Consider the following 23308-nt stretch of genomic DNA (forward strand, 5'->3'; position numbering starts at 1 on the left):
TGATTAGGTATGAAAACCCTCCACGCACAGAATTGGCCACAAAAAAGTTCATGCTGTGATTTTATACAAGGATGTTTTGTAAGGCACAACCTATAATTAATTAGACTTTTTCAATCCAAGATGCAGGCATCCTTCACACCTTAACACATACATGAATAAGAAAATAACATTTTATACAAAACCCAGTGACACTCACAGTCTCTGTCATGCCGCAGTTGTACATAGGAAGCTTGCCTTTTTTTTTGTCCATTAAGCTAGATACCTCCTTTAAAGTCTTGTGATTTATTTCTGTGATATTCAGAATTGCCAGCTATTTGTTTTTCAAGGTGTGCGCTTTTTGGTTACCTTGGTTTTGTTGTAAATTATGCTTTAATTGAAGGGGAAAAAACATCTGTAGCAGGGACCTACCTGGCCAGTGATAAATTTCACCTTTACATGGAAGTCAACTTCCCCCAGCCATGGTGGTCATAAGCCCCATTCACACTAATACCCCAACCCAGGATTTAACCAATTTTTAAACAACCCAGATTCTGATTGGGCATTAATGTGAAAGCACTTGCACAGGTAGAAAGAGGGTTGACCCGGATCAAGAGCAACCCACCACTGCCCCGAGTAGAGCAAGGAACTGCGGACTGTGGACTTCCTTCAGTGACCGTAGATCTAACCCGCTTATTGATACTGTAGTGTGAAAATGTGTACCCAACCTGCTGGACACTGTGCTGTAACCTGGTTAGGGGATACTAGTGTGAAAGGTGGCTATAGATTAGCTCAGGCTATACTGCAATGCAATGCAATGTCACCCTGTGCTTTGGGAGCAGGCTTTTTCAATGTTTTCCACACCTGACACACTATCTTTTCAATTTAATTATGGTGAACACGTGTTTTAGTTTAGACTGTATAGTTTTCTCAATGTCCTATGTATGATATTCGCTTCAATACACTTCACATCTAGTCTGCTGTGCACCCTTTCACTTTTTTCAGTAATGTTAAGCACAGTTCTCCATACAAGATTGATTTATATCTCCGTCTAATCCTTAACTTTGCAGATGTATACTGCTTAAAGTAATGTTTAAAGTTTTCTCACATGGGAAGCTGACAAATATTAAACAGTGTATTACATTGCATTATAAACAATACATATATTAGAATACCACTCTGCTTTTGGTATGAGTTTCATGCAAAATGACATAATGCCATAATGCTAAGAATATAATTAAAAGTTTATCAGGGTAAAATCTTTGTTTTGTAGCAGTATGTCTGTTTTGAACAGATAACATTCTCAGTGTTCTCAGTCTGCTGTAAAGTGTACCAGCTTAATTTGCTCATTTAGGCAATTATTCACTGACTGTGCCAGCTTCACAACATAACTCAATCTTTGGATGAACACATAGAAATAATGATCAGAAATTATGCTCCTCAACAGTGCAGCTTGTTCATATATCAAAGTCATTTTTAGTGGCTGCCTTAACTTTAGAAGTTGTAATCCAAATGGCAGTGCTCATGCTTAAGGATTGCGGCACTTGATGGGCCTCTTTCATGTTTTAACAAGAATCAATTTCATTTCAGACGGTCTAGAGTTTGAAAGCACAAACTTATTAATTAATTAATTAATTAATTAATAATAAAAAAAAATCGTTAGCTGGAGTTTATTATCCATATCACAAGAAAATCAGATTTAACTGGCATTTTACCTTGTTTATTCCCATGACACTATTAACCTGTATGTAGTGATTATACTTGGGAGTATAACTGTGTTAGTAACTGTGTTTTTCAAAAGCGACTTGTTTACAAAGTAATTTCTAAAATATCATTCAGGTCTCTTGATAACTTTACCAGACTCCACAAAGAAAGCATCATTCCCCATTCACCCCCCATTTATCATCATGTTTTATTTATTTAAACATAGCTTTCAACAGGTCCAAAGGAAAACACAACGTATAGTGACACAGCCAAGCATCAGTTAGTTTACTGTCCATTGTATGGGAATTTGCATTGAAAAGGGGGAAATGTAGTTTCATATACAGTGCAATTTGCATGCAATGTAACTGTTTTGTTAAGCACGATTAAACGTTTAATTATCTAAGATTGAGGGAGCACCTGATCAAAAAATTAAAGTGAGAGAATAACTGAATGTCAGATCAGTGCCCTGTAGTATTCAATATTGAGTTACCATAGATGTTAGGTAAGAAGTACAATTTACAGATGATGCATCCATAGTGCAACACATTGAATGATAGAAAATTAATGTTGACAATCTGACCCTTGCTGTCCTGACGGTGCTACACAATAACATGAATGGGATATTGTTCTTTTACACATGCACCTTATGTTTAACTTCATAATTCTGAAAACAATCCCAAACCTTCATGCTTCCACTTCCATATTTTAATGTGGAAACTACAACATTTGGGTAATGCCTTGCATGATTTTCTTCTTACATACAGGATTGTGTAATACTGGACCAATAGGTAACCCTGTTCTTTGTGGACCTCAGGGACATTGTTGTACATTGTGCACTCTTTCAGAGAATACTGATGTCTTGACTGCCTGTGGTGATTAAAGATCCCATGGCACTATCCAGCAGTGGACATTGTTCGGGTCAGTTCCAGTTTTTTAAGTCCAGTTCAGTTTGTAATTCTTTTTTCAATTAACTTCCAATTTCAATAGAATCTATTATGTCAATGGCAATAAGAATTGGAATTGGGAATGGATCTGAAAATGGCAATTGGAGTTGACAAAGTGGAATTGACCCCAACCCTGGTAGGTGATGCCAACTGACTACATTTTCAGATCAGCTTTTTCTTGTCTGTAAGAGCTTACAGAAAAGACAATTGCAGAGTTCTGGGGGGACTACTTTGGTGAACTTTCACTGAACTTGATTTATGCTAAAGTATAAGTCAAATGGCAGTGCACTTGAAGTTGCATCCCTAGGGAGGGGTTGCATCCCTGTATGGCAGCTAGTTAGAGTAAAGCAATTGCTTTGTTGATGTCTTGAAAACTGACTTCAGGGACAAAGCTTTGTTGATCAGAATACTACATGCAAATTCATTTGAGTACCCAGCTTTTGGGCTCTGAGTTGTACAGTCATCTTCTGATCATAGTAATGCTTCCAAAGCCTTAAAAAGCAGCCTTAAACCACTCGCTCAGCTTTGCATACTACTTGTAATATAGCAGCCTTTAATCGATGTATTAACCCCCCTGGTTTCCAGTGTTGTATTTACAGTTTGAAACAGTAGTTTCTTTTGTTTTTTTCAAGGGGGAAAAAAAAAAACATATGTAATGTGACCTATAACGTTTAGTGCAGCTGTTAAAGGTTTTAAACTGGCACAATGCTTTAACAGAAAGCTTTTTTACAGCTGAGGACTGCTATAATTTAGTGGTTTGAACAGGAAATAATATACATTTTTGTATTTGTATTTATCTTATTGTTCTCCTTTCTCTGCCACTTTGTGTTTCTGCCCGCCTTTTTTTTTTCTTCTTCTTTCACTTTCATTTGTACATTTTTGTACACTTATTTAGCTCCTGGTTTGAAAAATGGTTTGAATCAGACAGGAACAAACATATACACATAACACACATACAGAACTAATTTAAGTTTACATTCATTTTTGCAGATGAACCAAAGGAAATGGTTTTCCAAATAATTTGACTTAAAAAATACAGAAATAACATCTGCTGTTACTGGTATTTGAGCATCCAATTATTTTACTAAAAAAAATAGTTAGCCATTAAAGATCCTGAAATGTTTTAAAGCTTGTCTAGTACCACCAGTGATATTGTTGCAAATTGTAGGATGGTTTGGCAAGTCGAAATGAAAACTGTGATTGGTATTTCACATATGGATTGAAAACCTCTCTAAAGTGGCCTAGTGTACACATTAAAAATTGTTCTTTCTTTGACAGTTGTGAAACTCATCTACATCTGTTTCTCAGACAGAAAAACAAGTCAGTTTCCTGTTTGCTTATATGCTGTAAGAAAGGATTTTATAATCTTGCCAAAATAAATGTGTACTCTAATGCAATGCAAATTGTTTTGTTTTAAACATTCTTTCTCCCCAAGAACAATGACAACATGGTTAATCTTCATAGCTAGGCACATACTTTAACACTAATTCATATTCTGTTACTAAAAAGTGTTGGACATAATAGCATGTTAAGAAATAACACCTCTGTTATGACAGATTCGAAAGGGAGGTGGGGGGTTAAAATTATCCCCCCCCCCAGAGAGTTTCTATACACAGCATTTGATTTAATTGGAAATACAAAAATATTACCTGTAAATAGATATTGTCTCTTCAATATAGCAGTATAAAAGGTAGTTGGCCTCTTTTGTTCAGGTAAAGAGTGACTTGTCTTGGTCACACAAATATATAAAAAGTAAGATAAGGGAGAGATTGCTTTTAATTGTTTGATTAATGCAAAGCAAATCTTAAGTTAAAGTTTAATCAAAATATATTAAGCATATTAAAATACCTATCCACCTAATATACAGTCTACACTCCAGATGTGCCTTCGGCCCTCAGTGCACACACTTTGTTCACTGTGATATATACACTCACCTAAAGGATTATTAGGAACACCTGTTCAATTTCTCATTAATGCAATTATCTAACCAACCAATCACATGGCAGTTGCTTCAATGCATTTAGGGGTGTGGTCCTGGTCAAGACAATCTCCTGAACTCCAAACTGAATGTCTGAATGGGAAAGAAAGGTGATTTAAGCAATTTTGAGCGTGGCATGGTTGTTGATGCCAGACGGGCCGGTCTGAGTATTTCACAATCTGCTCAGTTACTGGGATTTTCACGCACAGCCATTTCTAGGGTTTACAAAGAATGGTGTGAAAAGGGAAAAACATCCAGTATGCGGCAGTCCTGTGGGCGAAAATGCCTTGTTGATGCTAGAGGTCAGAGGAGAATGGGCCGACTGATTCAAGCTGATAGAAGAGCAACTTTGACTGAAATAAGCACTCGTTACAACCGAGGTATGCAGCAAAGCATTTGTGAAGCCACAACACGTACAACCTTGAGGCGGATGGGCTACAACAGCAGAAGACCCCACCGGGTACCACTCATCTCCACTACAAATAGGAAAAAGAGGCTACAATTTGCACAAGCTCACCAAAATTGGACAGTTGAAGACTGGAAAAATGTTGCCTGGTCTGATGAGTCTCGATTTCTGTTGAGACATTCAGATGGTAGAGTCAGAATTTGGCGTAAACAGAATGAGAACATGGATCCATCATGCCTTGTTACCACTGTGCAGGCTGGTGGTGGTGGTGTAATGGTGTGGGGTATGCTTTCTTGGCACACTTTAGGCCCCTTAGTGCCAATTGGGCATCGTTTGCCACGGCCTACCTGAGCATTGTTTCTGACCATGTCCCTCCCTTTATGACCACCATGTACCCATCCTCTGATGGCTACTTCCAGCAGGATAATGCACCATGTCACAAAGGTCGAATCATTTCAAATTGGTTTCTTGAACATGACAATGAGTTCACTGTACTAAACTGGCCCCCACAGTCACCAGATCTCAACCCAATAGAGCATCTTTGGGATGTGGTGGAACGGGAGCTTCGTGCCCTGGATGTGCATCCCACAAATCTCCATCAACTGCAAGATGCTATCCTATCAATATGGGCCAACATTTCTAAAGAATGCTTTCAGCACCTTGTTGAATCAATGCCACGTAGAATTAAGGCAGTTCTGAAGGCGAAAGGGGGTCAAACACAGTATTAGTATGGTGTTCCTAATAATCCTTTAGGTGAGTGTATGTATGTATGTAATTATATATATATATATTTTTTTTTTTCTTCTGTGCTTTAACTGTAGTAAAGAGGATTAAACTGATGTTTGCCCTTATTAGAGCCAAATGTATTTGTTAACATGGACAGCTTCATTTGAAACTGAACTGCCTGGAGAGAGTCAAGAAAACAAAGCTTAACAGCTTTCTTTACTTTGCATTAACTGTTTTGAATTCACAGTCCCATAAGCTTTGTTAATTTCTTTTACTTATTGATGAGGTCTGTGTGCCATTTCAGGACTGCCTTCTAATCATGTCCCCATTTAAAATCTTCAGAAACTTCAGTCGCTTCAATGTATTGATCGTGAGGCCAGCTGTGGCTCATGCCTTACAATGCCTCAGAATTCACAGCTTGCTCTCACTCTGTTGATGAGCAGTGCAGGACAACGGCTTCCCTTCACTTTTACTTATCTTACATTTTTACATGTGTCCCATTCAGAAAGGTGTGCCTGCTGACCACAGGCATTTACAATCCAAAGCCTTCTGCACTCGCATTTACCAGCTGTGTTTTTGGGGGGGTTATTTTATTTTATACAAAATATAAACCTTCCTCCCTATTATTACTTATTTTTATATCCTTCTTTTGACTTTTCATATTAACATTATCCTTTGGCCACTTTGGGTTCTAATTAAAAGCCACTAACCTATAGCACATGTTTGTGTTTATGCAGATTTCCCTGTGTATTCTGCGGTGTGTGCTATATATGCACCATTTGACATGCACAACATTATTGAACTTCATTTATATCACACCCAGTTTTGCTGATATCAGCTTGACATTGTTTTTGTACAGTTAGGTGCTTAAGTGTTATGTGGAAGAATGTAGGCCAAACTCTTGACACCTGGTTAAAAACAAGGGAGAGTTGGACATCTTTTCGCTCCTAACAGCAATTCTTTGTAAAGCTTTCCAGCAAAAGGGGAAATGATCAATCTGGTGTCAAATACAATTAATGACACATGTGGAAGATTTGGGTATCACAGAAAAGTGTGCATCAGCATAATCAGACTCCTCTTTTTACGGCTATTTCCAAATGGCAACTTGTGAAGGTATAAACATTTTGCATTCCGGTAAAGAACACTCAATTTCTTATTTTCTGGAGACTATAAATGTATCTCCACAAGTTGCCTTCACAAACCCCATTTGTAAAGGGAACACAATAAAATCCAGGACATTATTCAGTAGAAGCCTACAGTATTTATGAAACTGTGAAGTCAAATTTTGCAGATATGACCAAAGCAACATGAGGTTGAATCATTAAGATATATTTTTGGTGCCTTCTCTCATTCCATCAGATCCAGGAAGGGATGGTCAAGATCTTGTGAATAACGCTGGTTTGTTTTCCCCCTGTGATTCAGGCATGGTACTGGTGCGCACTGAGATGGGACAGCTGGTCATGGTTCCTCAGCAGGCCTTGGCCCAGGCTCAGGCTCAAGCCCAGGCCCAGGCTCAAGCACAGGCCCAGGCCCAGGCCCAGGCTCAAGCTCAGGCCCAGGCCCAAGCCCAAGCCCAAGCCCAGGCCCAAGCCCAAGCCCAAGCCCAGAGTCAGGCTCACAACAGCATCTCTCCCAGAGCATCCGCTCCCACCAGCACGACCACCTTCCGCGTCACCACTACACAGGTAGGAGACCGCATGCAAGCTAGAGACTGCATTTCGGCTCAGGGGTGGGTTCTCAAACTGAGCAAGACTACATTTGTTTGATTAGCTGTAATTCTTTAACTAGACAAATGTAGCACTTATTTCCCAGGCCTCAGTGATACTATATTTCATATTATTATTATTCTTTAAAGACAGCAAGACCATCATTAAAACCATTCAATCTCTTTTGAATGACATTCTTAATGTTCAAATTCTTAGATCAAAGAAGGGATCAAAATGTGTCATTTGAGGACCTGAATTTGAGACCCTTTTTGCATGATTCTCCATTGATTTAGCCGGGGAGTAGAATCTGATTCAGGGATAAACCCAACTTCTCACGTGTTTTAGATTATGATAATGCATGTTTTATTGTCTGCAATTTCTCCACTTTCACTGTTATTTCACTTCTTGATGATTTTTCCATTGGGTGAAACATTTACTTATACAGACTTCTTACCCTCCTCTAAAAGGTGGGTAATGGAACTTAGTAGTTGCTCATAGAATGATATGGGTACCAGTATTATATTTCAGTCGTAATTAATTCTCAAAGGTTCTTCATTTCAACCCATTCTCTCCCTGTTAAGAAGAGCAGGGGTTTATTTCCAGGACAAGCAAACAATGTAATCATGGAATTCAGGTTTCATATAGCTCGTACAAAGTTTCGCTATGATCGTTTTCCGCTTTAAAAATCAGGGCAACTGAAAGAAAGCTCCTCAAAATGTATTCTGATGGTTTAAAAAATTTAAATAACAAGAAATACAACTACAAAAGGTGAGCCTTCCTCTACATGTATCAGTGGAAACCAATTAATCCATAAGGAAAGACAATACAATAGTACAATAACTATCAACAGTGTGTGCCAGAAGCACAAAGACTAGACTAATCTGCATCCCATTGATTTATTAAAACAACAGTCTGATTTAATCCATTCAAATCTATAGTATTTAAGTAATTGATTAATGGTTAACTTCCTTGTCTGCTTCGTGAACACCGAAAACTCTTAATACAGTTAACCCCAATTACTGCTAACTACTTTTCAGACAGAACTGATGGAATTGTAGACAAAGCCGTGTAGGTGTTTTGTGAGGACAAAAAAAGGCCCAGTGCCTGATGGGGAGTGGGCGGGCCATTCTTAAAGTGAAACTTTGTTTTGTTAAATAACATTCAACACGTCTGTTTCATCCAATTACACATTACAGCTCAGAAATTTGGAAGTGACAAGTCATTTAGAGGACTCGGGATGAGTGGAATATTTCTGTCCTCTGTGCTCCAGCTAACTGATATCTTGGTATCTCTGAACACGGGACAATACTTTCTTTACAGTTCAGTAAACCCACTGATACGGACGCTATCTCAGACATGTCAGATAGCTCTGTGCCTGCAGATTGTGTTGATCAGTCACATCAAACTTAGGACTAGACCAAATCAAAACTTTGACCTGCCCACGAATCAGAAAAAGAACAAATCTGAACCCTAACATCTTAATTTATTGTTAGAAGCCACTTTACACTATTAATAAATGAAAACGTAATAGGGTACAACTTCATAATTTGCAATTCGTGGGTGGGACATAATACAGTACAATTTTACTTGTATTTTAAATCTCAAAATCTCCACCTTGCAAAAACTGCCAAAGACAACTATGCTGTCAATATTTTGACCCTTGCTGAAGGAAACCACTTTTCATGGGTACATTATGGAGCTCTGGTGGCTGTACAATGGCAATGAAGGTATCACATTTGAGGTTTTTCTGCAGTTTTGCTCATGATAATGAGATTCCTCATTAAAATTACTCTGTACATCCTTTACTTAATTCTCAGGAATCAATACTTTTCATCTCCGGCAATGCAGCTAACTGACATGGCCACAGTCTATGTTGTCTGATAAATCACCTCAGTTTACTTGTAAATGACAAGTTGTCTTCTGCGGCTGTTCTGGCGATCCTTTTAATTGAGCATACAAATGTTAATGTGAACACATTTGCTGAAAGCTACATTTAGATCACTGATCAAATGTACATGCTCTAGAATTGTCATCTCTTATGCCTGTTTTATGTGTGTGTTCAGGCACAGCACGATAAATAGTCAACTGCTTGCCCTCTGACAACTCTGCGATCACCTCCGTGGGTGTATCAGCAGTGTGTGTGTGTCTCTGAACAACGTTAAGAATAATATACTGAATGAACTTTAAACATGATATAATTTAATAATGAACTCTAAATACTGTTGGTGGAAGTGAAATTACAATCCACAGAGAGGTTGAGAAAATATTTATGGTTTTAGTTTGAGTTTAAAATGTTTTATTTTGCAGATCCTAGGTGTATGCTGCCATCTAGCTGTCTTGTAGGACAGTAGCTCAGTACCGAAACAATAGGTCATTTTAACAGTCAGCTTGAAGTATTTCTGATCCACAATGTTTTGCAATATCATCTTTTATTCTCCATGTTACACAATGTATTAATTTATATTAAATGCATGTGAAGAAATTTGTATTTTTCCCCCCTTGCTGTACTGGTCAAATTTGGCGAACTGTTCCCCTCCTTCGACCAATCAAGAAACATAATTTAATGCTTCCCTTTTATATAATGGTTTTACACTCATGTTAAATGACCTTGTGTATCAAGAACATTTCCTTGGTGGTCATTCCAGCATCATTCATTCGTTAAACATTTGTTCCCGACTTCTGATTAAGCTTCACTATTATGTTATCATCAGGAAAAAGCCCCCCCACTTAGGTTATAAGCACTGCTAAATAAACGACTCGAGAGATAAGATTCGTTTTAATAGGTCAGTATTTTATTTGAGTAATTTCTAGGCATCCGGAAAGTAAATTTGGAAATGGATCAAGTTAATATGTATTTACAGGTACGGAAATTAATAGGAAAGCATGTTGACAAGGAATTAATGTCACAGTAAACCACTCCGAATGATGTGCAAAATGCTGCTGCCGGGACACCATTATTGTGAGCTAATCGTCAGGATGGGCCATGCAGTTGCTTGAAGATGGTAGGAGAATGGTAGGAGGGGTTTTACAGCTTTGGGTTAGTGTCTTGGAGTGTTTATTATGGGATTAGATGCACTGTGAAAAGTAGATCGTGGACGTCTTCAAGATCGATCATGATATAAAATCGTCAGATCGCCCACCACTAGTGTAAGACCTAACACAGGAGTCACTTTACACAAAGTGTAGTAGGAGGCTGGAACATGCTACCCAGCCACCTTGTTGAAGTTGGTACCTTGCGATTCTTTAGGAAACTGCTGAATAAGATCGTATCTCTAAGCTATTAGAAAGTGAAATGGGCAAGAGAGGCAGAATGACCCTCTTGTTTGTAGCTTGTATGTTTGATAATGGTAAATCGCACAATGGCCTTAAGATGTTAAGATGGAAGGCAGCCTAACACTTTGGTCACTCTTGCGGTCCCAACAGGTTTTGTGAGCTGTAATGGGCTACAAACTCGGGCAACACAGAACATAGTGGTGTGGCTGACAGGGGCTGCTGTTGAAATGTCAGATATGATGAATTCGTAAATGGACAAACTCTGGAATACTAGTAGGTCCATCCCTGCAAATGCTCAATCCATCCAGAACTGCAAGAGGTTTCCTGTACATTATTGTCTTATATCTGCAGCTTTTGAATGGGCTCTCTGTGACTTGCTCTTTTAGGATCCAAAATAACAGCTAGTGCATGTGTTGGAGAATTTAATCTTAGTAGTGTGTTCTCAATTCTCATCGGAGGGAGACATGTAGGCTACACAGGATGGTCTTCAAAACGTGCATGCGCAGATGGCTATTTATTTTTCTGGTGGATAATTTACATTGGGTGATAGTTTACAGTATGTTCAGAGCATGGAGGCAAATTATTTGATTTTCAGGTCACATTTGATTGAACTCCAGTATCTTTGGAATTAATTGCAGTGTCGTGTTCTAAGGATCTGTGATATGTTTTTGAAAAAGCATTCTGCGGCCTCTATCAGATCCAGATTATTTTTACTATCTGAATGTATTGTCTTTTCAATATCCATCTGTGTTTTCTATGTTTCTGGGAACTGTTGGTGCTCTAATCTGGGAAACTAAGGGAAGATTTGAAAAGTCAGGATGGTGTCAGTTGAACTTGGGGAAACAGTTACATAAATCATGCAGGTATCAGTGTTAGTTTTAAGTCCCTAGGAATAAAGACAGGATATGCATTTATGGAAGCTGGTTGGTATTCTAATTGATTTAAGTTACATAGAGCATTTAAGTTTAATTTTATATCAGCACATATATGAAGTATTGAATAAGTGCCTGCTTAGATTGATAGGAGACTAAAGAGCCGGTGTGCTGTTGGGCATAACTGAGTCTTTCTCTGCTCTCTCTGTTTCTGAAAGTAATCATTTTCTAAAATGTGTAGGGAGACCATTATCTTATTTTTATATTTTCTAAGAACACAGACCATCTGTCTTTAGACCGTTCGGCTCAGGGGGGACGGCAGAGACTTGAATGGTGAGCTCTGACGTGTATGTTACTTGTTGGCATTGCTGGTATTTACCATATTGAATTTTTTGACAAAGCTTCCAAACCCTTGCTCATGCCCCTGGTACTCTCCATTATCAACACATCTTTTCTTAACCGCTCCATTTCCTTGCTTCGGGCAATGAGCTTTGAACTTCTGTTATGAAAAGACAGCCCCGTACACATGGAGTGCGCTGTCTGAAAGCCAGGAGAGTAGGTCAGATCTTTTGAGTTGTCAGAGAGTGTTTTTCTGTCGAGATTGACAAATGGTAGTTGAAGGTGCTCCAGAGTTCTGGGAAATGAATCGCCCCTGGTCATGAAAGCACCTTAGGCTTCTTGCTGTTACGCAGCTCTCAGGAGTGTAACTCCCTCATGGGCATGGGGCCACGCAGGGGGCAAGTAGTCAAATTGAGGCTGAACTGGAGCACCAGAAAAGGACTGGTAAGTATTTAAATGTGCAATATTATCTGCTGTTTCCTTCACATTTGCTTTCTACTTTTCTACGTTGCCACATCGGTTTATGGGCATTCTATCAAGGCATTCCGTTGAAAAATAACTTTCCTGAAGCCGATTGCTATGGAAATGATTTGGCGCATTAAACTGGAGCATTATAGGCTGTGGTCATCAAGTGTTTATTTTCTTACCCACCAAGTTGTTGAACTCATCCTTGAGCTGGGTCTGAAGCTGTTGTGCATCCGCAAGCACTGAAAAGAATTTGAACAGATGCTACTACAGAGATGGGCGAAGGGGTCGCACAATGCACTGTGCAACAAGTAAGGACAGAAATGGCCAGGAAATAACACAAAATATCATCCACTTCTCTTAACTTGGCCCTGCGGTAGCGCCTTCTGTTGCTGCCCCCACCTCCTCTCTGTCAGCGAAGGCAATCGAAGACCTCCCAAGCTTCTTTCCACATTCGTTAAATCATTCATCACCCAACTGTCTGATTGTTTTAAAAAAGCTAACAACGCTTTAAGTCCTAAACGAGTAATCTGTTGTGATGGCGTACCTACCAGTCAGACACTGCCTGTGGCCACCCCCTGAACGCCTGTCTGCAAGCCTCCTCCTGCCCCCCAGCGCCCGCTTGGCTTGTCGATGCCCAAGGAGCTGCAGCTGGTGAGCGCTGCTTGTGGCGCTTCCTCTTCCCTACATTCACCTCCTCTGAAGAACCGCTCCTGGTGCTGAAGAGTGAAGAGGCAACGATCAATATGAGGATGAGAGCGAGGCCCGGAATAGAGCGCCAAGGCCTGGTTCATGTCAAGTGACTTGGTTGCCTGCCTGGCTGTGTGGGTAGTGTGCCTGTTGCACTGTGGGGCATGGCTCTCTCCAGTGCTCAACTCTGCTGTTGGTATCAGAAGTGCGTTAGTTTCTTGCTGCTTTATTATATGGCTAAGACTGGTTACTGAAATGTACAGCAGCCAATAATTGACCCAATTTTCTATTCATTTCTATTATAAGTCCACTATCAAATTGCTACAAGGCCACCCAAAAAGTCTAATCCAAGACTCCAGTTTCAGTGGAGCGTGATCTTTGGGCCTGTCGTAACTGACCACCCCTCCGCACCATCCTTCCAAAGAGCCTGGTAATACATATGTTATTTTGCAGGATGACTCCAGTGCTGTCATACGCCCTCTATTAAGCAGCATTGTGTGTTCTGTGGCATGACTGCGTGCTGTTAGCAGTCGACAGCACCACTCCTCCGTGGATTGACACCTGGAGAACAGCTTGGCAGAATTCAGCTTGATTTTACTTCTCGGGTTGGAATTTGTGTTGCTGATCCAATGCAAAGGGGAAATGTAGTCGAGCAAAGGATGTAAAGAGCATGCTCAGTTTGATTTCTGTTCGCAGTTGTAAGGTTAATAAATGACAAACGGGGTGGTGAATGGGTAGCGTTGAGGAGTTCAGTCTGTCATGGTTCCACTAAATTGAACTAAAATCAAAATTGGCCGTTGTCAAATCAAGCCCTCTGTTATTGCCGCTCTGAATAAACGCCACTGCATTCTCCTTGAAAGCTGGTTATTTCCAAGAATTTCCACAATAACAGGAGACAGGTTAAATACCTTGCAGTAAAAAGGATCAAGACTCCCTCTGCCTACAGTTCCCCAGAAATCTGTGTGCCATGTAAAGGTTGTTTGAGTTTTGGCACTGTGAGCATATAACCGTATATTCTCACGCTGCTGCCATAATTGTGGATATTAGTAAACCTGGGTATTTGTCGGGTGCTTGTAATAAAACCCTGTTCATTAGCAGGCTTCGTTGCCATTTTCTGTACATGCTGTAACTCAAATGGAAAAACTGCTCCTCACTGGGATTGCTTGGGGAAACCTCACTAAGTCTGTCTGCTGGAAACACATGAGATCGTTTCAATGGTGTGAGTGGAGGTCCCATGTACACAAAAATTATCCAACTGTGTTCCACTTTGCATTGTCAAAACATTACAGCATAGGGTGGTTCATCCTAATCAGTAACAATCGCAATCTCACTGATCAATTGGAGAAGATTTAGCCCTATACTCAATCGAAACTGTGACCTACTTACCAAATTAAAAATTGCTTTTTATGGGGAGTGGATCAGTTGGTAAAAGCGCAGACTGAGCCCTATGAGCTGAGGTTCGTCGGTTCGATTCCACCAATTTAATTTGCTGATTGTGACTGGTGCACAATGAGCTCAGTGCCACCTGGGTTTGGGGTGGGTTAAATTGCTATCGAGTCTCCTACTAGCTTTCTGGGTGTCTGCAGGCTTGCAGTACCACTGGGAGGGACAAGTCTCTCCTCCAAACAGCTCTGAACCTCTCAGAGGGCTGTGTAGCCTGCATGGAGAAGAGAGACGAGTAGCTTGAGGGTGGCCAAGGTTGGAGGAGCCTAGTTTGGACTTCCTCACCCTCCCCACGTGGAGGCAGTGAGATTGTGCATTAGCACAATTGGCAATTCCAAATTTATGGTGGAGATGAACAGAAAAAAATTATTATTGTGGAAAAGTGTCAATAAAAACAAACCATGATGGGGCACAAGTTTGTAAATTGAAATTCGCTAGAAGGTGAAATATTTGATTTGTGCAGTAAAATTATAAATAAATAACGATAATATGGGCGTTTGAGCTATATGAGTGGGTCTTGTTATTTTTTGCATGGAAAAACATAATCAGGTTGAGCATTGTTATGTAAGTTGTAATACTAATATTTATTGCAGTTGCATCAGGCCACAATTAAAGCAGGGTTTAGTGACAGAAGGTCAGTGAAGCAGAGTTCAATAGAGGATGATATCGTCCTCAAACTCACCATTGTGCTCCAGATTTGGAAGATGTGCAGCACACAGCCCTGAGAGTCGGGGGTGACTGATGTAATGGCAGCTTCGGTGTATGTTGGGAAGTCATCACAAGTGGGCTGAAATGGCACCCTACCAGTGGCATAATCTAGTTAACACACAGACAGACGGTGAATTCCTGACACTCTGCCATAACAGATGACTGCGCAGCTCGCGATCACTCCGAGTTCGTGGCACTTGCTGCTACCCCAGTTACCTCTTGCTTTTATGTGAATCCCTTTAGTCAGAAGCGGAGATGTTATCTGATATCATTGAGATCAGCACCTGGGGACAGGAGAAAAAATTAAGTGTAGGAAGATGGAAGACTGGAGACCCTTCTTCAGACAGAGATCAGAGGGGGTGTTGAAATGAGCTCCCCATCCTTGTTGCTGCAGCCGACTCCTTGGGATCTTTTGAGAAAGAAGACAACAACCTATTAAAGGGGCAGAGTGAGCTGTGAGCATCATTTAGCACCCAAAGGAGTCAGATGGACTGAACAGGCTCCCTTCATATGTAACCGTTCTTGCATCCTTTTGCTTTCTGACTTTGCTTATTCCGCTTTTTTTGCAGGCTGCCGTGTCCTCCCCAGCAATCCGACCATGCCCCCCAGTCCAGGCCAAGATTGTGCAGTCCCCCACAGTGTCGGCCAGCCCCACCCTCCAGGTTGCTGCTCCGCCTGTAAGCACTGCTCATGTCGCGAGGCTTGCAGTGTCTGTCTGTGTCTGTGTGTTGCTCTGATCTCCTCCCTCCTCTGAGCTTGGTTGTGCACTCAAATTCCCCCTTCCCCCCTCTGCGTCAGGGGACCTGGTCTTTTGGTCATAGTGGGTCTGTTGTTCTGGTTGGTAGTTGGTTGGTAGCCTGAGACAGTGGTTTGAACCTGAGTGGGGACTTTGCGCATATGCTGCACCCCCACAGCTCCTTCTCCTGTATCCCAGTCCGTGTCTTTGGGACCCTCTATCTCTGTGTGTTTCATTCCAACCAATTGCTTACACCAGGGGTGGCCAACCCTAGTCCTGGATGGCCATAGCAGCTACTGATTTTTGTATTATCCAGATATATCCATTGCTTAAATTAGACAATTGGGACTCTTAATTAGTCCAAATGTTAATGCATGATTTAGAGAGACCTATAAAACCTTCAGAACTGCATCCCTCCAGGAACAGCATTGGCCACCACTGACTTACCCAGCCCTTAATTGAACTCTTTTCCCAATTATTTTATTTATTAACTTCAAGTCCTGCAACTCCAAAATACTAGACTTTAGGTGTTTTGCACCTAAATCCAGCAAACGGATCTGCACTCAGTCTTTCCTCAAATTATTAAACTATAGTTCTCTTAAAGCAGTCTAAACAACACTCGATGGGCTAGCAATTGGTGATGCTCAAACACAGGTGATTATATGGCATGAAACATTATAATAAACATTATTAGTTCTGTATGAGCTCAACTGGTTATATTCCAGTCCACCTATCCTAGGGAGTTCTGAAACACCAGCAAATATTACTTTCCAATGCCACATTATCTGAATAGATTTTATAATTATTATGTTAAACATGTTCTTGTCAAATAAATGGCTTAGACATCCTGAAAAGACAGGATGTCTACTACAGGTGTAGGATTGGGAAACCTGTACTACACTGTCTTACCTTCCTTCATGACTCGCTTTGGTCCAAGAAACTATTGATTTTTTTGACGTCAGGAACATGGCCCTTGAAGGTCACTACAGACCTTTGCTACCATATTCTTAAATGAGAAATCAGTTCTCTTAAGCTATTAAAGAGATTATGTCAAAAGCTCCCTGCATTTTATTTTGATTGAAATGTCGACTCGGTGTCTATTTGGCATCTTACGAGTTTAGACTCTTGAATTTATATTGATGCTGAGATTTAAGACTATTAAAATTGGATTTTCTTTAGCCAAATTATATTTATATCTGGAAAAACACCTTAACATTAGTTTCCAGTTACAGATTTAGATTTGGGAAAAAAAAAAGTAATTTTATATGCCTTGTGCAGAATCCTATCACGAGTAGCAATCTCCTACCCATTGGTGATAGAGGACAGAATACAGGGACACAGGGCATTGTGTGGGGAAACCGTTATTAATACAGTGTAAGGTGCACATCTTTAGCAGGTTGGATGCAGAATCAAGGGACCTTAACAAATTTGCATTTTGAAAGTGCTCATCAATGGCCACATAAGGAACAATCTGGAACACCCATTGTGACACCAGTCGCTGGCTGTGTCCCCCCTGATCCCGCTGGCTTTGCTGCAGGGGACAATCACATCTTGTTTGTTTCCTTGTGTTCCAGAAGGCGGTGGTGGCTTCAGGCCCGGTAACTGCGACAGTTGCGGTGACGGCTCCTCAGCAGCCCCCCACGGTGATCGCAGGGGGGCAGACTCTCCCTCAGGCGCAGCCCCAGCCGGCCCCCCAGCCCTCCCTGCCCCCCCAGAGCGCAGCAACACCAGCCATCCCTGGCTCACCCGCGGCTGGAGCCTCCGTCGTTTCACAGGTCTGTTGCCATCTCTTCTTCTACCCAGGCTGCTCAGGCTCTGTCATGGCAGGACCTGTTCATAGGCTTGGCTTTCCTGCCCCCCATGTTTATTTGAAGTTAATTATTTTGTTTTTCGTTAAATCACAAAGATTTTAAAAATTTTAAGTGATTTTAAGAATTGATTTTAAAAGTTTTTAATCATAAGTATTAAAAATTTGAATTGTTTTTTTTATGTAATGTAAAATACTACACACAATAAAACAGTATTTCCTGCCCCATGACCCACACTCTAATCTAGATTATTTTGAACACCTTATACAGTGAGGGGAAAAAAGTATTTGATCCCCTGCTGATTTTGTACGTTTGCCCACTGACAAAGAAATGATCAGTCTATAATTGTAATGGTAGGTGTATTTTAACAGTGAGAGACAGAATAACAACAAAAAAATCCAGAAAAACGCATTTCAAAAAAGTTATAAATCGATTTGCATGTTAATGAGGGAAATAAGCATTTGACCCCCTATCAATCAGCAAGATTTCTGGCTCCCAGGTGTCTTTTATACAGGTAACGAGCTGAGATTAGGAGCACTCTCTTAAAGGGGGTGCTCCTAATCTCAGCTCGTTACCTGTATAAAAGACACCTGTCCACAGAAGCAATCAATCAATCAGATTCCAAACTCTCCACCATGGTAAAGACCAAAGAGCTGTCCAAGGATGTCAGGGACAAGATTGTAGACCTACACAAGGCTGGAATGGGCTACAAGACCATGGCCAAGCAGCTTTGTGAGAAGGTGACAACAGTTGGTGCGATTATTCGCAAATGGAAGAAACACAAAATAACTGTCAGTCTCCCTCGGTCTGGGGCTCCATGCAAGATCTCACCTCGTGGAGTTTCAATGATCATGAGAACGGTGAGGAATCAGCCCAGAACTACACGGGAGGATCTTGTTAATGATCTCAAGGCAGCTGGGACCATAGTCACCAAGAAAACAATTGGTAACACACTATGCAGTGAAGGACTGAAATCCTGCAGCACCCGCAAGGTCCCCCTGCTCAAGAAAGCACATGTGCAGGCCCGTCTGAAGTTTGCCAATGAACATCTGAATGATTCAGAGGAGAACTGGGTGAAAGTGTTGTGGTCAGATGAGACCAAAATCGAGCTCTTTGGCATCAACTCAACTCGCCGTGTTTGGAGGCGGAGGAATAACCCCAAGAACACCATCCCCACCGTCAAACATGGAGGTGGAAGCATTATGCTTTGGGGTGTTTTTCTGCTAAGGGGACAGGACAACTGCACCGCATCCAAGGGATGATGGACGGGGCCATGTACCGTCAAATCTTGGGTGAGAACCTCCTTCCCTCAGCCAGGGCATTGAAAATGGGTCGTGGATGGGTATTCCAGCATGACAATGACCCAAAACACACAGCCAAGGCAACAAAGGAGTGGCTCAAGAAGAAGCACATTAAGGTCTTGGAGTGGCCTAGCCAGTCTCCAGACCTTAATCCCATAGAAAATCTGTGGAGGGAGCTGAAGGTTCGAGTTGCCAAACGTCAGCCTCAAAACCTTAATGACTTGGAGAGGATCTGCAAAGAGGAGTGGGACAAAATCCCTCCTGAGATGTGTGCAAACCTGGTGCAAACCTGGCCAACTACAAGAAACGTCTGACCTCTGTGATTGCCAACAAGGGTTTTGCCACCAAGTACTAAGTTGAAGGGGTCAAATACTTATTTCCCTCATTAACATGCAAATCAATTTATAACTTTTTTGAAATGCGTTTTTCTGGATTTTTTTGTTGTTATTCTGTCTCTCACTGTTAAAATACACCTACCATTAAAATGATAGACTGATCATTTCTTTGTCAGTGGACAAACGTACAAAATCAGCAGGGGATCAAATACTTTTTTCCCCTCACTGTATCTGTTAATGGGGTTGCATGTTTGTTGGAGTATAATAAAAGGCTGTCACCTTTTCTCCTGTGCCTCACCTTGCCTAATGCAACTGATCCACTCATGAGTTGGAATTTAGTATTCATGGCCTTCGCCTTTTCAAATGAGGGGTATTTTTTCAGGGATTGCAATACTTGCATATTTCTTGTGTTGTTCAGACCAGACTAGTTCTGGTCTGGGTCTTTGTTTTGGTAAGACCAGTTGGGAGTTGTGTTGGTAAAAGGTTTGCACAGTTGACTGACTGTTGTGTTGTCCTAATCTAGGAAATGCAAGAAAATGTGAAGAAATGCAAGAACTTCTTAGCCACGCTCATCAAGCTGGCATCTCATAACTCGCCATCTCCAGAAACCTCACGCAATGTGAAGGCTCTCGTTCAGGATTTGCTGGTAAGTTTGAGCTCTCCGTTGGGCTTTCCTTCCTTCATTTGTTGAGCCTCTTGTGAGGAATCCCCAGGTTCAAGGTAAAGCAAAGTGGACTTGAATCAGCAAGTGAATCTTTGTCTTATATACCACACTTTATCAATGTTATAAATCTCAAATTACTGCTTTGGGATTCCCAATCTAAAGCTACGATCACATATCAGGACATCCCTAAGCACAAGTACACATGGCACACCAGGTGAGATGTGATTGGTACAAGTCTGATCTCAACACCTTCACAAAATATGACAAATGAATATAATTACATTAAATGACACCATGTTGTCTGATTTACTGTCCCATGTTCCTTATGTAAACTCAGGGCACAGTTTTGTATGATATATATACGTACAGATGTGTCTCTTAAGTACTGTATTTTTAAGTAGTTTCACTACTGAGAGTGGCTTTCATAAGGTCACATCTACTCATTCAGGATGTGAAGTTAAGACACCTAGCAGATTTCTTTATCTGAGTTGAGTTTGTTTTTTGAAGTCTTAACACATAATGTACTACATGTACACAACATGTTTTGTGACTTGTTATGCAAAAAGCATAGTGTACCAGATCTTTCAAGCAAGTGGGATCTTCTGTTTCTTAGTTCAATGTTCTGTTGTAAAACAAATATTAATTAACATATACTCTACATAATATAATTGTAGGGCGGCCTGCTTTCTGCTGTCACTACATTCCCTTATAACAGGAATTAGCATTGTTGATCCTTGTCCTTTTCTCAATTCAACCAGATATCTTATGGCAAATCACACATTTATTAATAATTGTTTCTATTAAAATACAATACATGATATAGAGTCATGAATTAGTCGGTGTGTGTTATCATGTGTTTTATTGAGTAGAACGAAAGACTAATAGAGCTAATATGTCATTAGCTAAGTTTTTGGGTTTTGTTTTTGTATTTTTACAAAATGCCACACTGCCCAGTTAATTACTCTTAATGGATACATGATCACCTTTTTTGCAATTTAAAAAGTGTAATTTTGTTGGAAAGAAATTACTAATAAATGCTGGGAGATTTGTCACCAGACCTCTGTGATTTAATTGAGAAAGGGACAAGGATCAACAATGCTATTAAAGGCAGGAAGTGACAATAGAGGTAAATGTTGCAAGTAGGCAGCCATAAGTATTTGGTTTCCACACCAACCAGGCATTATTGTTAATAATAATTGATTTATAACTTATACTGTGGTCAACGTGTAGTTACAACCTTAGGACATACTGGATTACAAAGTCATTTACAAGGATTTCATTATACTTCAATTGTGAAATCTGCAAACCTCCAAATAACAAAGATGTGCTGTTGTCTGATAACTTGTCAAAACTGCTTATTGTTCATATGTCAGCAAAAATGCAATACAGGTCACACAATACTGAAGAAGTTTCAAGCCCTTGGTAACTCGTTATTTGTAACTCAGGCCCAGATTGAATAAAAACTTCAAGACACCTGCCAATAGCAAATATCTATCTTTCTGTTTGCCAGAGGCTGCTTGCATCAACGGAATGAAAAGCCGCCAAGAAGTATTGAATTTGGAGTTTGTGATTGGTGTAGGGGTTGAAGTTTTGATTGAATCCAGGCCTCCAACAAGTTCAGATCTGGTCTGTCGTTTTCCACTGATGTAATAAAACTATTTTATCCCTAGGTGGCAGCAAACTACCCCTTTTTAAATCTAATGTGATGCATTTGATGAAAAATAGGATTCCTTTATTTCTGGACGCACTTTGCCTTGTAATTAAATGTTTTCAATCATAAGAGTGTCATGAAACAAAAAGTTAGAATAACTTTTAAAAATAAGGTTTTGGCCCTTTTTTATATATATATATATATATCGGTCATAAATATTTAATGCAAATGTGAGGCTCCTAGCTACAAACGGACGTTCTCTGTAGATGTTTGTCACCTTGAATTAACCCTCAGATCACAATACATCTACCCAATAGACTGTACTGAACTCGTCCCAGCTCATTTCACAGGGCCACAGGGACCTCTAGCTTTGCAGCATCAAGCTCATCTTCAAAGACAATCATCACAAAAATCTGTGGGAACAGAGCAAGAAGCTGTGAAAACCCTTGAAAAGACAAAGATGTCACAACACTTGTCATCCCCCTGTAACATCACATAAGTCTTATGTTCTCAAAGCCATTGTCTGTCTGACTGCCGACGTGTGAATCCTCTGACTTAATTCTAAATGATGTGCTCGGCCCATTTGATAGCCGCCATTTGTGTGTCTTTCTCTTTCTGTAAGAATAAAGCTGTGAATAATGATGTCCCTCTCAGGCTTGACCGAGAGTAAGTCAAGAGGTGTACAATTCAATTGGTGTGATTAGAGTCTCGGATTATTTGTTTTGTCACCAAAGTGCAATTATAAACCCCTTTCTCATTTTTAACAGGACGCCAAAATTGAACCTGAAGAATTCACCAACCGGCTGCAGTCCGAGTTAAAGTCCTCTCCGCAGCCCTACCTAGTCCCTTTTCTGAAGGTCAGTGGACATCTCCATTTCAGTTGCAAATCCAGTACTTGTGAAAGCATGGTCCTCAGAGCAATGAGCACTGCCCACTGTGTGCCTGCTAAAAAATAAATAATAAATAAATACCTCACCTCACACTCCCATGCATTAGAGAGGGTGAGCACTCTGGAGGTGAGACTTCCAGGAAACTGTGTGTCAGCGACACCTACAGTAGCACAGGTCAATCTCCAGGGGGGCATCTCCGCTCATGCCTGCTAAATTTAAGTTAAAAACACATTTGCATTGGTAACAAATGCAACAATGTTTCATTAGTGAGTTTGTCTATTTTAATGGCTTGCATTATAACATGCCTAAGCCCAACTATTAGTCAGAGATCAAAAATGTTTTTGAGTGTGCCAAAGAGGAAAACTAAAACAATTATTGTTGATACATTATTATTACTGCAGTTACCTTTAAAACTTTGAAATAATTGTAACATCATATAGGAAAGTAAAAGATACGCAATAATACACAATATATAGCATATCATAAATGCACAGAACACGGAATGAACACAATAGCAGCCAGTAACATGTACACATTATACAAATATGAAATGATCAGATCAGTAAAGGATTCATCTGAGGTTTTTGTGATCCTTTTTCATTTAGTAAAACAGTTCACTGGTGCCAAATATAATTTTGATAGAATTATATTTTAGTTAACATTCACAACTTAACAGAATGAATGTTGCCAACA

At 40.3% G+C, this 23308-nt stretch overlaps 1 protein-coding gene across 1 annotated transcript in view; it reads left to right on the forward strand.

Moving 5' to 3' along the window:
- The window catches only part of LOC136759148 (transcription initiation factor TFIID subunit 4), an 84653-nt gene that overhangs the window by 2340 nt on the left and 59005 nt on the right, over nucleotides 1–23308 (forward strand). The window contains exons 2-6 of the mRNA XM_066714015.1: nucleotides 7157–7419; nucleotides 15800–15907; nucleotides 17541–17741; nucleotides 19934–20056; nucleotides 22493–22582. Of these exons, the coding sequence (XP_066570112.1) occupies nucleotides 7157–7419; nucleotides 15800–15907; nucleotides 17541–17741; nucleotides 19934–20056; nucleotides 22493–22582 (785 nt within the window). The remainder of the gene's footprint in view (nucleotides 1–7156; nucleotides 7420–15799; nucleotides 15908–17540; nucleotides 17742–19933; nucleotides 20057–22492; nucleotides 22583–23308) is intronic.

The sequence above is a fragment of the Amia ocellicauda genome, chromosome 9 (genome assembly GCF_036373705.1).
Source record: "Amia ocellicauda isolate fAmiCal2 chromosome 9, fAmiCal2.hap1, whole genome shotgun sequence".
Lineage (NCBI taxonomy): Eukaryota > Metazoa > Chordata > Actinopteri > Amiiformes > Amiidae > Amia > Amia ocellicauda.